At 36.9% G+C, this 15,601-nt stretch overlaps 1 protein-coding gene across 1 annotated transcript; it reads left to right on the top strand.

Annotated features, from left to right (window-relative positions):
* Positions 1–1,650: 1,650 nt before the first annotated feature.
* On the top strand, positions 1,651–13,421 carry LOC135205026 (leucine-rich repeat protein soc-2-like; the record flags this gene model as incomplete). The annotated part of the gene is given in 3 exon segments (XM_064235285.1): positions 1,651–1,794; positions 8,716–8,883; positions 10,127–13,421. Coding segments are annotated over 3 exon segments (476 nt in total), but the record flags the coding sequence as incomplete, so codon positions are not given.
* Positions 13,422–15,601: the final 2,180 nt, after the last annotated feature.

Here is a 15,601-nt window from a genome sequence, read left to right as displayed (position 1 = left end):
CAATATTGTCAAGATTTATAGTTTTAAATTAATTTATATTAGATGAAAGGTAGAATCGGAAAAAAAAACAGAAAAATGTCCCCAGGTGTACAGAGAGAGAGAGAGAGAGAGAGAGAGAGAGAGAGAGAGAGAGAGATAAGTGGTGTGCAAGGCTCAGTGGTGTTTGGTCGAACCGTTCATTGCTCATAAATGCTGCCTTTGTTTCAAACTGAAAAGATGAAAAAAAAAAAAAAGAAAAAAAAAAGAATCTGGAAAGAACGAATCTTTGGGTTCAGACTAAAAGGATTAAGTTTTTTTTCCGTAACGGGTGACATATTACAAGGACACCGTAAACAGTTGCAATGTTTTTTTTTCTGTAGCTGCAAGGCGCTTTGAAAATTATAACTTGTTCCTGTTGTAATGAATGATAGATGTAACATTGCAATAATGTTCAATATTGTTCACACAAATTGTCATTCTTTAATTCTGCTATGTATCGTAAATAATAATAATAATAATAATAATAATAATAATAATAATAATAATAATAATAATAATAATAATAATAATAATAATAATAATAATAATGTCTTGGTATATGTCTGCTAATAACTAATTATGTTAAAAATTTCTACAAATAGGTTTAGTCATGTTTCCAAGGACCGTTCACTGCAAAAAAATGAACTAATAATCATTTCGACAGATAATCCTGCTTACAAGAACCGTTTATTGCAACACGGGCGACGAAAAACAATGGGAAATGTGAGGATAATATCCACCTTTTGTCTCGCTCCCAGCTGCGAACGCAACCGTGCGTTTGAGGCTTGAAAACAAAACAAAACGAGAGAAAAACCGTGATATTTAGGTAGCCATTCTTCTTCTTCCAATATTTTCTTTTTTTTGCCAGAGTACTTGTGCATACGAAATGAGGCTGCTGAAGCCTCTCTCTCTCTCTCTCTGTTCTTTTCCTGGTTCTCTCTCTAACACCTCAGAGTCAAATGAGTGTAAAAACTAATGTCTCAAAAATATTACTTACGAAAATCTCTCTCTCTCTCTCCCCCAACGTCAGCCACAATCGTATGACACAACAGCTGACCAGATCCGTTTTCTAATATTGTGTGACGTCACATCCTGTGGCGTTGGGGGGAAAGACCTTTTTAAGGTAGAAATGTGCGTTTTTTTGTGTGTTACTCACTGGTAATAAAAAGGAAAAGTTAATTGGAGTCTTTCTTTATTGTCATGTTGTGAAATGGTCTTGGTGTTTAGAAGATAATATCTGTATTTATTTAGTTATTTATTTATATATAGGTTTATTTATTTTTTATTTATCTAATTATGTATTTAATGATATTATATATTATATACCTATATATATTTATATTTATTTATTTATTTTCACATTGAAGGTATGGGTACAGATGGCAGGAAACATAAGAATCACTGCTTCAGTCATACACTAATTTCTACATAATGAATGAGCCCCCTCTGCAGAATACTTCCTAAACCTTAACCCCTTCACACACTCACACCCAAACCTCACCAACAACACATCTAGCCTACTTACAAGCGACTGAAATATGTACCCATTTTTTTCTAACACTTCCTGTAGTACGCCATCATATAAAATATTATTTTCTCACTCACGCGCTCTCTCTCTCTTTTTCGTGACAGATTTGAGCGAGTGCCAGCTCTGCCAAGTTCCAGACGCAGTGTTCCACCTGATGCGCAACACTCCCCTGACCACGTGTAACCTGTCAGGCAACCTGCTCTCGAAGATTCCTCCCAAGTTCGCCCTCAAATTCTGCCTCATAACAGGTGGGTTTGGAATAGCGTGTTTTTCGGGAGTTTTGTTTATAAACGTGAATGAAGGTAACAATATATATATATATATATATATATATAATATATATATATACTATATATATATATATATATATATATATAGTATATATATAGATATATACATATATGTATAATGAATATATATATATATATATATATATATATATAGAGTATAATTTGTGTTACCCTTTGTGTATATTATGTATAAAGAAGTATAACATCTTCCCAGCCCTAAACCTTTGACGAAATCAAATAAAACAACTAAAAATACAACTAAAAATCATGAAAAAAACATTAACTCAGTGACCGCCATATTGAAGGACCCACTAAGGCCGAATTCCCACCTTTATTAAAGGCCAATGTGACTCTTAGTAACAATCTATTTAAACCCTGGGGTTCTTGATAAATTGGCAGTTATGAAAACGGGCAGCTATACCAAGTGCCCCGTGCCCTTTGAGGGGGGAGGTGGGTGAGTATGGGGTGGGTATGTGGGCGAGATAGAATTTGCGCAGATGTTACTAAGGAACTGCGCTACGCAGTTGATAATTATGTTAATGAATTACTTGTGGGGGATAATACCGTTAATAATTGTGAAGTAATATTATTTTTCTCTTTTCTGTGCGAATATTTAGAAAGGAGATATTTATTCAATCTTTATGAGATCCAGGAAAAAGATATTTACAATTATAAAATATTTGAAGAGAATTAGACTTTTGTTCGTTATAAATATTTTAGGAACATGAAAATATATTTTATATATTTGAAGTTGTCCTGATTCTTTGTAAGGACAGAAAACACGACCAAAAAACTTGTCTGTTTCCTCATTTGGTGGAAAATCAAGGAAAAAGATTGACATTTTCTCCCATAAAGAAAGTAAAAATGTTCTCTTTCTCTATTTACAGGGAAATTAAGGGAAAAGCTTGACACTTTCCCCTAAAAAGAAAGCAGAAGTATTCTGTTTTTCCATTTAAAGAAAAAATTTCACTCACTTTCTCTAAAAAAAAAGCAAAAAGACAGAAAAAATATTGTATCTCATTTTACAGGAAAACTGAGGAAAATGTTACACAATTCCCAAAAAGAAAAAAGAAAAGAAAAGAGCAGAAATATTATCTTTAAAGAAAATTTAAGGAAAAAGATTCATACTTTCCCTAAAGAAAGAAAGCAAAAATATTCTGCTTCCTAATTCAAAGGAAAGCTGAGGGAAAATCCTCACACTTTCCCCAAAAAAAGAAAGCAAAAAGAGAGCAAAAATATTCTCTTTTTCTCCATTTACAGGAAAATCAAGGAAATAGCTCAACATTTTCCCCAGAAAAGAAAGCACAAGTATTCTTTGTCTCTCCATTTACAAGTAAATACAAGTAAGAGCCCTGGCACTTCACACCCCTCCCCAAAAAAAAAAAGCAAAAAAGAAAGGAAAGATAGAAAAACCTACAAAGATAAGGGGGCCGACAGGTAATCAAATGTTGGATGAACAAGATGAAAAATCGTAAAAAAAAAAAAAAAAAAATTGAAATGATCACGTGGACTCAAAATAGCTAAGGCCATATAATTTGGCAGCTTAGGATCGAGTTCAGAGGTCCACACCAAGCCTCTTGTGTTCCCTTTGACACCTTCCCACAAGAGATAGTTCTGAAGATTAACTTGGACAGAGAGAGAGAGAGAGAGAGAGAGAGAGAGAGAGAGAGAGAGAGAGAGAGAGAGAATCACACCTAAAATCGTAACAAGGAATAACCAGTGTTTTTTTAAGCGAAGTGTTTGGAAAATTGCTAAAACCCCCCCCCCCCCCCCCCCCCCCCCAAATTCCCCCCCCCCCCCCCCCCCCCCCCCCCCCGGGCCTCCTATATCTCTCTTCCTGAAGAAGCTATTTCGCCATATCTAGTGAGTGCATAAATGCGGAGATGTAGTTCGTGACAAAAACGGTGACTTAACTCGCCGAGTGAAGGGGCAACTGAACTAAAGCATAGAAAACGGGGAATGGCGCAGTTTTAATTCCTCTCATGATGAGAGAGAGAGAGAGAGAGAGAGAGAGAGAGAGAGAGAGAGAGAGAGAGAGAGAAGAATTAGTAATTATGATACCAGAAGAAACGAATGCTTATGAGAGAGATTGAGAGGAATGATGATATAGCAGCAGAAATGAAGGAATGAGAGAGAGAGAGAGAGAGAGAGAGAGAGAGAGAGAGAGAGAGAGAGAGAGAGAGAGAAGAATTAGTAATTATGATACCAGAAGAAACGAATGCTTATGAGATAGAGATAGAGAGGAATAATGATATAGCAGCAGAAAGGAAGGAATGAGAGAGAGAGAGAGAGAGAGAGAGAGAGAGAGAGAGAGAGAGAGAGAGAGAGAGAGGGTGAGGGGAAATTAGCAATATCACCAGCAGAAAGGCATGATTATGAGATGGAGAGGAATAATGATATAGCAGCAGAAAGGAAGGAGAGAGAGAGAGAGAGAGAGAGAGAGAGAGAGAGAGAGAGAGAGAGAGAGAGAGAGAGAGAGAGAAATAATGTTACCAGCAGAAAGGTAGGATTGTGAGATAGAGATAAAGAGGAATATTAGCAAAAATTAATGAGATTAGCAAAAATTAATGAGAGAGAGAGTTCCCTGTAAAGATTATAAAGCTGAAAAATTGATTGAAGGAAATTTTTGGTATTTAATATGTAAAAAAAATAAGTTTTGAAATCATTCTAATATAACATCTACGTACATAGCAAACTATAAGAATGAAAGAAGAAATAACCGAATGAAAAGGATATAAGGAAAATGTAATACTAAACACACGAATATAAACAAATAAGAAATCGCGAAAAATAGAAAAAGAAACAATTGTAATCTTGCTTCGAGAAAGGCAGGTGTGTTACACAGCTCTTAATCCCTTACAGTGCAGAGCAGGTGCCAATGACCGAAGTATCTCCGTAGCTAGATGATCAACTGAGACTTCTATCAAATGGATACGAAGCAGATGATACAATAACTACGGTACACAACGAGAGAGGTCACTCACTCGACTTCTATACGTGGGCGTAGACATTCGTAAGGACGAGTCATGCTCGCCCACGCGCGTGCCCTGGGCGGAGGAACCTGTGTGTGTGCGCGCGCGTCTATCTCTCTCTCTCTCTCTCTCTCTCTCTCCCTGTTTCTAGGAGGACTTAAGGACGAAAAAGTAACCCAATTTTCCGGGTACGATGTTAAGAATTGATAAAAAGACGAGGAGAGAATTCTTGGTAAATTTCCTCACTTGGAGAAGAAAAAAAAAACACTTGTACGAAGGTCTGAGGGACAGGTGGATGTTGAGGGAGGTAGGGAGAGGGAGGGAGGGGGCCAGGGTTATAAAGCGGGGCTATTTTTAGGGGGGGAAATCCTCTTAATCATGCACATACCGGTCTGGGGCTGAGCCGACGAGAGAGCGGGGTGCCAGCCATTGGCGTTGTTGTTGTTAGGGCACGTTCGTTGCAGATGTTTTGCGAGAATGACTATTTTTATTCGATATTTTCTTCTTTGATATTTCTCTAAATGCGTTTGAGGCTCTTCTTTGTATCTGTGGAGACCATTGATATTTTTCTTTTTTATTATCTTGTGGTTCTTTAGGTTTAGTTCCCAAAGAAACAAATTTGTCGAAATAAAAATAGGACAAGATTTCTTGGACTCGACATTTCAAGAGATCTTACAATTTTCGGTGGAATAATCTGCTTATTCGTTTATCATTCTCTTATATTCTAATATTTTGAATAATGTTTGTCGTTCATTAAGCTATTAGGATTCAATATCTCGAAACTGCAACCGAAAGACATCAAGAATTTATGAGAAAACTGAGAAAACACGACACGGGGAAGAACAAGACTAAACGAAGCGAACGCAATCTTTGTTGTCTCCACGCCGGGAATTTAAGTCCGTCCCTTTGGCCGAAGCCAAAAAGGCAAATTTACGTCGTTAAAAGGGGAAAACCCAGGTAAAGTGGGCACGTGGTATGCTGGCATCGGAACGGTGCCACCACGTGCGTCTGTTGGCACAAGGAACCGAGTGCCAGGAACTTGGCTTTAGACCTTTCTCTTTCTCTCTCTCTCTCGGTGCCTGCGTCAGGGGAAGGGCAAATGCTTGATGCGCAAGACGGCAAGAGAGGCTTAGTTCACTCCCCGAGCAACAAGGGTCTCGGGAGCTCTATCTGCGTAGGTCCTAGATAATGCATGGGGGGATGGTACTAGCTTCTAGAATCCAGATGTTTGGGGGGAAATCGTTAGAGAGGTGCGAGCGTTTGAGAAGTGCGGGTTACACAACATGGCCTCCTCGCGGCCTGAGCTGGATTTAGTCTTATTTCTAGATTACGTAAAGCTTTCTAGGGGCGTGGAGATTCCTCTAAGAATCTCCTCTAACTTATATAAGTAGTAAACACTTTATTTAGAAGGAGATTCATAAGAAAAGTGACTTATTTTTGCCCCTTTCTGCGCAGACTCTAGACAGTCCAGGAAACCTTTACCTTCTTGCGATCGAGAGCTCGTTTCAAAATATTCCCGTTTCGCTATCCACTTCTGCGTAGGTGATTCAGGAATACCCCAAGCAAGACTTTTCTTCCCTCTCTTGCCATCACTTACGCCTTGAATTCTTAAGACGCAATCGTTCTCTCTCTCTCTCTCTCTCTCTCTCTCTCTCTCTCTCTCTCTCTCGCACAGAAGTACAGGGTAGGACAGATATCTTTCTCTCTAGCACTCTCGCGATTCTCTTCAGCATGAATCTCTCTCTCTCTCTCTCTCTCTCTCTCTCTCTCTCTCTCTCTCTCTCTCTCTCTCTCAGGTGAAAGGCATCTGTGGCATTAGATAAGATCGAAGTCACAAAAATCTTTGGCACGTTGTAAGGGAAGTAAGGGAGATGTTTACAAGGAGCGTTCGTTACTGTAAGAAATAAAAATTCAATGAATAAAAGTCAAGTTTGTCTAGTTGAGGAGGCAGTCTGCTGTTTTATAGCTGCTTTCTGACACAGAAAACGAGCTTCTGAAACATTTGCAACTTAACTGCAACTTCAAAATTACACGATAATTTAATTATACAAATAAGCAACATTTGAAGATTTTTTTATATTTCTGGTGCAGAGAACGAGCCTTTCAAACATTTGCAACTTCCTTGCATCTGCGATTGTCATTAATGTTAAGAACTTGAGCAGCCATTGAGAAATTAAATATTGATATTAGATAACAATTTCAAACCTCAATAATTTCAGAAACAAATTATACAGATGATTAATATTAAATTGAATAATTGTAAATCTCAATAAGTTCAGAAACCTGAACACCCATTACAAAATTGAATATGTATACTAATAATTAGCATGATTTTGAATATTTTCTCTTAGAAATGAATGCCGACAGGAGGGGCAATTGACTTTGAAACGTATTTGGACTCTTTTACTTCTAAGAAGGCGACAAAACTGCCTCTTGAAATGGGGAAGGTTATAAAGACTCAGAGAAAATAGGAAAGCAATAATAGCTCTTACAAGGAATTCGTGAAACTGGACTACTTCAAAAACGAGTGTGTTCAGAGACAGCAAACCTCCGGCAAGGCAAAGAAGCTTCCTCCAAAAGGCTCCTTCCCTTCTTTATAGAGGCTACATTCCTATATCTCCCAAGATTTCACATTCTTTTAGAAATCTGCAAAACAAGAATGACAAATAAAGTGCGTGGTAATCCCAAACTCAAGAGTTAACCAGTTATGAGCGAATTGATAAAATATTCCACTTTCAGGCTTTGGAATTCCCCCACCTTCTCCTGTATTCCCTACATCATTCAATCAGCCTCTTTTTTGATAGAAACGACTGTCACCACCTGCCTGGTAAACTCCACTACATGGTGGAATCCATTAACAAAAAATCAAAATTTTCTTGCCTGTCTCTATGACACCAATAAACAAGTAAAAAAATGAAGCTCTCATCCATGGCCCATGAAACTTTCAGCCACGGCCCGCTAGTGGCCTATGTTGTAGACGCACGATCGTGGCTAAATTAAACCTTAAAATAAAATAAGAACTACTGAGGCTAGAGGGCTGCAATTTGATATGGTTGATGATTGAAGGGTGGACGATCAACATACCAATTTGCAGCACTCTAGCCTCAATAGTTATATTTTTCTCTTTTTAAACTTGCAGAACACTCAAAGAAAGCAACATTTACTACTTCTGCAACATTTCCTGGTGTGATTTAACGTCCGAAAACAATGCCCTGTAACCCCGGGCGGGTATATAATAATTGGCAGGTGACCAGTTGGCTATAGTCTGCTCTTTCTCTTAGACGTCAGACTGTCTGTTGTAACCGGGAGACTCGGGGGGGTGGGGGGGGGGGGGGGGGGGGGTGGGTGGCTGTGCATATGCGTTCTAGAGAAGGTTTTAATGTCTCCATAAATTTTAGGGTATTTTTAGTTTGGGGTTTAACTGTTGCCTGCCTATCTATCTATCTATCTAATATCATCATCTACTATCTATCTATCTATCTATCTATCTATCTATCTATATATATATTATATATAATATATATATATATAATATATATATATATATAGAGGAAGCTTTTAGTATATAGTTCATTATTATTATTATTCATATATATTTTATATCACCAACATTACTTCTTGTAATGAAATATACTGCAATGTCTAATACTACTTAAATAATAATAATAATAATAATAATAATAATAATAATAATAATAATAATAATAATAATAATAATAATAATAATAATGATGAATTATGGTAACTAAATTCAGCAAAAAATAATCACATTGCAATAATAAAGATGACCTCATTAATAAAAATATAACCCTCTTATCCTCCCAAACTATATATTATTATTAATCAGAATAATCCCTTGAATCCAGATGACATTAATCAGAATCCTTCCACTTTTCTGTGTTCCCAGAACTCAACCTGTCGAACAACAAGATGTCGAAGCTCCCGGAGGAACTGGCCGACTGCGTCGAATTACAGAGACTGGACCTCAGTCACAATTCCTACGTCAATCTCCCAAACGTCATCTTCCGATTGCCGAAGATCAAGGCCATTTACGCCAACAACAACTACATCATGGGTAGGTAGCGCCTCAGTGGCGTGGTTGCTATGGTGTTGGGTCCCACCTGGGTGGTCGCGGGTTCGATTCTCGGCCATTCCATTGAGAAGTGAGAGATGTGTGTTTCTGGTGATAGAAGTTCACTCTCGACGTGGTTCGGAAGTCACGTAAAGCCGTTGGTCCCGTTGCTGAATAACCACTGGTTCCATGCAACGTAAAAACACCATACAAACAAAACAATCATGTATAGGTGCTTGGTTTTGTGTTTGGTTTGGTCTAGTCATGGATGTGGAGTTTTGATTTATATCCTGGATTTAATTCTTGGGTTAGAGTCCGTGAAGTTTAGTTTAATGTTGGGTGACATCTTTGGTTCAGCTTTGGTTTAATGTTAGTCTGCTTTGTTTAATGTTGGGTGACATTTTTGGTTCAATGTTGGGTGACATCTTTGGTTCAACTTTGGTTTAATGTTGGGTGACATCTTTGGTTTAGTTTTGGTTTAATGTTGGGTGACATCTTTGGTTCAACTTTGGTTTAATGATGGATGACATCTTTGGTTCAACTTTGGTTTAATGTTGGGTGACATCTTTGGTTCAGTTTTGATTCAATGTTGGGTGATATCTTTGGTTTAGCTTTGGTTCAATGTTGGGTGAAATCTTTGGTTCAACTTTGGTTTAATGAGGGGTGACATCTTTGGTTCAGCTTTGGTTTAATGTTGGGTGACATCTTTGGTTCACCTTTGGTTTAATGTTGGGTGAAATCTTTGGTTCAGCTCTGGTTTAATGTTGGGTAAGTTCCTGATCTAAGTCCTGGGTAAAATTTGTAGTTGATATTAGGTTTAATGTCGAGCAAAATCCTCACTTAATCGTGGGCAAAATCTTTAATTGATATTTGGTGTAATGTTTGGTGAAATCCTGAATTAATTTATAGGTAAAATATTTGGTTTAATGTTGGATTAAATCCTCAATTAAATCCAGGATAATGTCATTATTAGAATTTTGGTTTAAGATGGATAGATTCATGAATTGAATCTTGGTTCAAGTCATTAGTTAATTGGACTTATTTTTAAGAAGAAATGATTTTAACTTTGGTGTGAAGAACTAGTTTTTAGGTAAAAACCTATTTTGATAAAATCACATTTTCTCTGTAGTTAAGTCTTTGGCAAAGGCACAATATAATTATCAGTCAAGATGGTTTCTTTTCACTAACATTTTTAAGGTGAACAACACCTCCAAATCTGAGAACTTTCTTCTTCTTCTTCTTGCAGACATCGAAGTCGAGGAGGTGCAGAGAGCAAAGACCCTGGAGGAATTCGACATCAGAGAAAACCCCCTGACGTGGAAGAGCTACGACGGCCTCAGTAAAGTGACCAAACTGACGGTCTCGTTGTCACCCAAGGAGGTCGAGGAATGGGAGGACCTCACCATCTGAGATGTGTCCATCTCGTTCCTCGATCTTTCACCATTTTTTTTTTTTTAAGAAACAACAAACCTCCAGTTCCTTTCGCACTGTTACGAGGAAGATTGATTTGTTTGGAGCCTCCTGAAGAAAGAGGATATTGCAAAGATTGCTTCGTCTTGGGAGGGAAGATTTCTTAGTTACTTTTTTTGGCAGAAGATCTGGGTTTGTTTACATCCGTAGGCTGCGATATGACATCACAGCGGCGATTTGTCCTCAAGTTTACGTTCCAGAGAAGGAAAATGATGAACAGCAGTTGTCTTGCTGTTACGCAGATGTATTTGTTGAACGATTCACACTTCTACGATCATCTGTTACTTATTAAGCGTAACAGATACTCAAAGAGTTACTACTTATAAAAAGTGTCCTGATCTTGCTAGAATCTAGTCTGATGCAAGCATTTGTAGTCGAGGTTTATATATAAGCTTTTTTTTTTAGTCAGTGTCGAGCGTATTGCTGTTGATACCGGCCATAACAACCTTATGGCTTTTTAAGTTCTTGCCAAGCATATTGTCATCTTCGAAGAGTCGCGTTCAAGAGGTTACGAAAAAGCTTCCATAATTAACACTTAAGGCGAATGAACGAAGCAGAAATGGCTGAACATTTGAACATTATTGAACAGATCAGGATTTATTCATTTTTTTTTTGGAAAAGGAGGACAGTAGAAAGGAACTGATTAAAGAGATAAATAACAATTATTTTTGTTGTTCTTGTCGTGTAACTGATAGGAGAACCTAACCGACCATCCATTCAAATATTGCCGTGTATAAGACTTGTACAAATTAGGCATAATATAGTTCAATGCTAAGGTCTCTCTTACTCATTCTTGGAACATTTGAAAGAGTCCAGTCTTATGCATCAAATTTCTTCTCTGTGTTTGAATGCGTGGGAGGGGGAGGGGATTCTCTAGCTATTTTTATATAAGAAGAAGAACGCTGTGTGCATGTCTGTGGGAATGAATGATATTTAGCCACGGCTGAAGAAAAACACAAATAGGAAAAACCTTCAAACCTTCGGCTGGTGGGTCAAAATGTCTTTCACGTAATGAATCTTACATTTTAAATGATGTATCTAGTCAGGATTTTTTTTTTCTCTCTCTAGGATGTAAATATATATATCTCGTGTATCATAAACTTCTAGCGCATACAACACCTGGTGACGGTTTTTTTTTAAAAATTACAATTGCATGAAATTAGCTAGGCCTATGTTTTCATCATTTTGATTCGTAATTTTTTTCTTTGTACCAAGTGAGAACTGTTTCTAATTCTTGAATCTCTGAGAATCTGAATCTGATTAATTTTTTTTCAATATTCCTTTTTTTTTTGGCTTTATATCACAGTGGCTTCTTTTGCAGTTTAGCCAGAGGATAATGCGAATGTTTTTTTTTCTTTTTTTATGTATCTAAAAAAACTTGTAGCTTTACGATGCTGTTTTGCATTCCGTAAGAATTGTAGATATGATTTCTTGTGATTTTAATTTTTGTACTTTGGTATATTACTAGATTAAGGTATAAGATTACTGTGTATATTACACATGCGTACACACACATCACACACACGTATATATATATATATATATATATATATATAATATATATATATATATATAAACAAACACATACACACACACAAACTTTAGCTTCGAATGAGATAGAACAAACCCAGTAGCCCAGAGTTGGGCGAGAGAGCGGAAGAGTGCAATGGTAGAGAGAGAAAAAGAAGGGTAGACCTACCTGCTATTGTCTGTGGGCACCTGAAAGTCGAATATTAATCCCAGATATAGAAAACAAAGATGCTGTTCGTAGTTTTGTAAAGGTTCAAAGAATTTGTCTGAATGTATATATTATATATAGATATAAAATTGTTTAAATTCTCTAGCAATAAATGATATTATTCCAACATCCCATGTGATGCATACAAGATATCTTTAGTAATGAAATTGTGTTTATTTGTCTCTATTTGTTTTCCACAGTGTAAACAAATGACTGTTTGTATATATATGAAAAATATGTAACTTAATAAATCTCATTATACTGAATCACAAAGCAGCAAAAACTCTTTTTGCAAACAAGAAATGTTTACGAGCAGACAGGGAAGTTTTTGTACTTAATTGCAATTGTTTTTGCAAATACAGTTTGTAAACAAAAACTTGTTTTACATGAACAAATTAACTATCTGAAATCTGTAAAAACATTTTTTTATAAGAAATGTTGATTTTGTCCCAAAGTTTATGCATAAATATTTCTACGTTGTTATGATGTTGAACAAATACATAATTTATGTAAGGAATCTGGAATATTCAGTATATATGTCTTTCTTGTCATTACTTACAAATGGGTATCTAAGATCATTTGTTATTGTGTTAAGAGAAAAGAGATTCTGTGGAATATGTTCATAAGTGTTAATTTACATTCTGGTGTTCATCACAGATTATGGCCAGTAGACTCGACTATTTTTTCTATTGTTCTCTCAAAAAGAGGCTTTGTGGAACATGTACATAAGGGTTAAAATAACTTTGTTAAGTGTCAAGTTTAGTGGGAGTGTCGCCTCTGTCCATATGTTTTTTTATAATCTGACGTTTCTTGTATGGCAAAAACTTTCTCGTAACCACTTCATTTTTTGTTGAATTATTAGTGCTGAAATGCTGTTTGATGTCAGGTGAAACTTTGACATCAATTTACACGGTGCTTTATGGCAGGAAGACTTCGAAAGAAGTCCTGAAATGCCTTCATTGAAGTCCTCAATTATGTCTTCTGATGTCAGGTTAAAGTCTCCTTTTAAAGTCCACAATTGTAACTTCTGGTTTCAGAATGTCTCTCAGATTCCACAATGATATCACCTGATGTCAGTAAGTCTTATTCTTAAACAGTAAGACTTCAATTACGTCTCTTGAAGTCACAGAAAACTTCTTTGTAATCCAGAGAATTAAAATATGATTTCTTGTTGTTTTCAAATCAGTATGGACAGACTAGCTACTCTACACTCATAAAGGGTTGAATTTAAAAAAAAAATGTTTATATAACAAAACGAGCACACTAACCATTTACTGACTGATAATCATGTTGATTTTTATACTCTATAATAAAGATTACGTACTTTATTGCATTTTGCAATTTTATTTACCTTAGTGGAAACAATTTTTTTTTATATCCCATTTCTGCTGCCGGGTATATGAATTTTACCTATATCACTTTGGCTCCTACTTACAATGGGCTATTATGAAATCAGACTCCTACTTATAATGAGATATTTTGAAATCAGGCTCCTTATAATGGGCTATTACGAAATCATTCAATTTAAAGAGTTTTTTAAGGATTTTTTTCAACTATTCTGCTTTGAAAACTTTCAATATAAGTTTTCTACAGATACTTTTTTAGCCACCATTCCTCTTGGTTAGATTAATATAAACGATGGAGCTTTTATGGATGCTAATTGGCCCTCACTTCCTCGTCTGTAAGTTCATATTGAAGTACGGGTGCTGTACTTTTGTGGTCAGGTGTACAGGAACAATACAAATTACTGGGCTTTACTGATGATATTTTAGTCTGCATTTCTATGACTCATGATACTTCAAATTACAGATGGCCCACTGTAACCATAGTTTTGGCTGAGTACTTCTAATAAAGGGAGAGGGGGGAGAGGTATTTCACCAAGAGAGAGAGAGATAGAAAGAGAGAGGGCCCCTTTATCCCGTATAGATAGAGAGAGACAGAGAGAGAGAGGCTGCATAGAGATTGCTGTTAAGAGAAAGCGAGGGAGAATTGACTCTTGTGCCATATAATTCTGAGACACACACACAGAGAGAGAGAGAGAGAGAGAGAGAGAGAGAGAGAGAGACTGGAGCCTTATGCCACTCCTGAAACTTCCTCTATGGAATTTACACACACACACACACACACACACACACACACACACACACACACATATATATATATATATATATATATATAATATATATATATATATATATATATATATATATATATGTTACAAACCTCTGGGGTTCTAGTACAAGTTCTTAGGTACTTTATTTTGCTAGGATCGTAGACAGTAAATGCAACCCATGTTCAAGGAAAGCAGGCACAAAAACACTCCAGAAAAACTTAACGGTATTTATTACAAAACAGAAATAAAAAAACTTAAATCAGCCTTGCGGGTTTAAGTAAAATACATACAGCAAAACAGCTTTAAGCAAGAGGATTAAATACCAGGTCTTCAACGAGCCACAAGGCACCCTACAGCTAAACATCTAAACCCTACTAGAAATTCAGAGGAGGAGAACAAATGTTTCATAAATCAGTGAGGATCCAAATATATGCCGGCCAAAACTATCCTAAATAACAAAAGGCTGAAGGAAGTGGAAGATATCAAAACAAGGAAAACCTTAAATTTACCTACCTAGCCATATAACTAAAGATATGGAATACTATCCACCAATAAGTAATAAACAATAATGACAACAATAAACTTATAATATAAACAAGTAAAAAAACTATGACAAAATATATGTATATATATATATAATATATGTACTACACGTACACTGACAGTTCTAATCCTTACGTCGGGGATGAACAACTGAAGACGGGTCGAACTAGGAGTCCATAGCGAGCACCCAAACTGCTACTAAAGGGATGGACACGATCGCCAGGACAAAAGGGGTGTAAGGCTCCTCGAAGGAAATAACAGCTATACTGTCTTACCTGGCGATTGCCTCCCTACCTATCTCCTCACGAGCCAGCGCTCACACACATCCCCGAAGAAAAGCAGAAGGACGAAGGCAGAAGTGGCAGGTGAATCCGTAATTAGTACCGGGATCCAGCGACGGTACCAATTTCCCGTGGGCTCCTCCGACGGGAATAAGGGGTAATACGAGAAGTCGCAAATAGCATACGCTTCTGCGGAACCCCGTAAAGCAGACACTATGGTCGTCGCAAGTGAACGAAGAGCCGTGATCTACAGCACCAGAGTCGCAGGTGACTAAGGCACCTACGAACGGTCGTGAGGAAAGATTCCAACAGCGCCGTTTCCAAAATACACTGCCAAAAGGTCGTCCTCCAATAATCCAAAAAAGCTGCTCAAGGGGATGGTCTGACAAGGAGCGTTTCAAAGCCCGAACTTCCGCGGGCAGACCATCAACGTTCACAGTACAGCTACGAACCATCCACAGTAACTCAAAAACAAATCACAAAACAATCGTTAGAACGATAGTTCACAGAAATAAACAAGGGAGGAGGAGGCGCTCAATAACACAAAAACTCTTACATTAACTAACAAGCATTTGG

The sequence above is a fragment of the Macrobrachium nipponense genome, chromosome 48 (assembly GCF_015104395.2).
Source record: "Macrobrachium nipponense isolate FS-2020 chromosome 48, ASM1510439v2, whole genome shotgun sequence".
NCBI classification, from domain to species: domain Eukaryota; kingdom Metazoa; phylum Arthropoda; class Malacostraca; order Decapoda; family Palaemonidae; genus Macrobrachium; species Macrobrachium nipponense.
The sequence above is the reverse complement of the archived record's forward strand: the minus strand, read 5'-3'. Positions and strand labels throughout refer to the sequence as shown.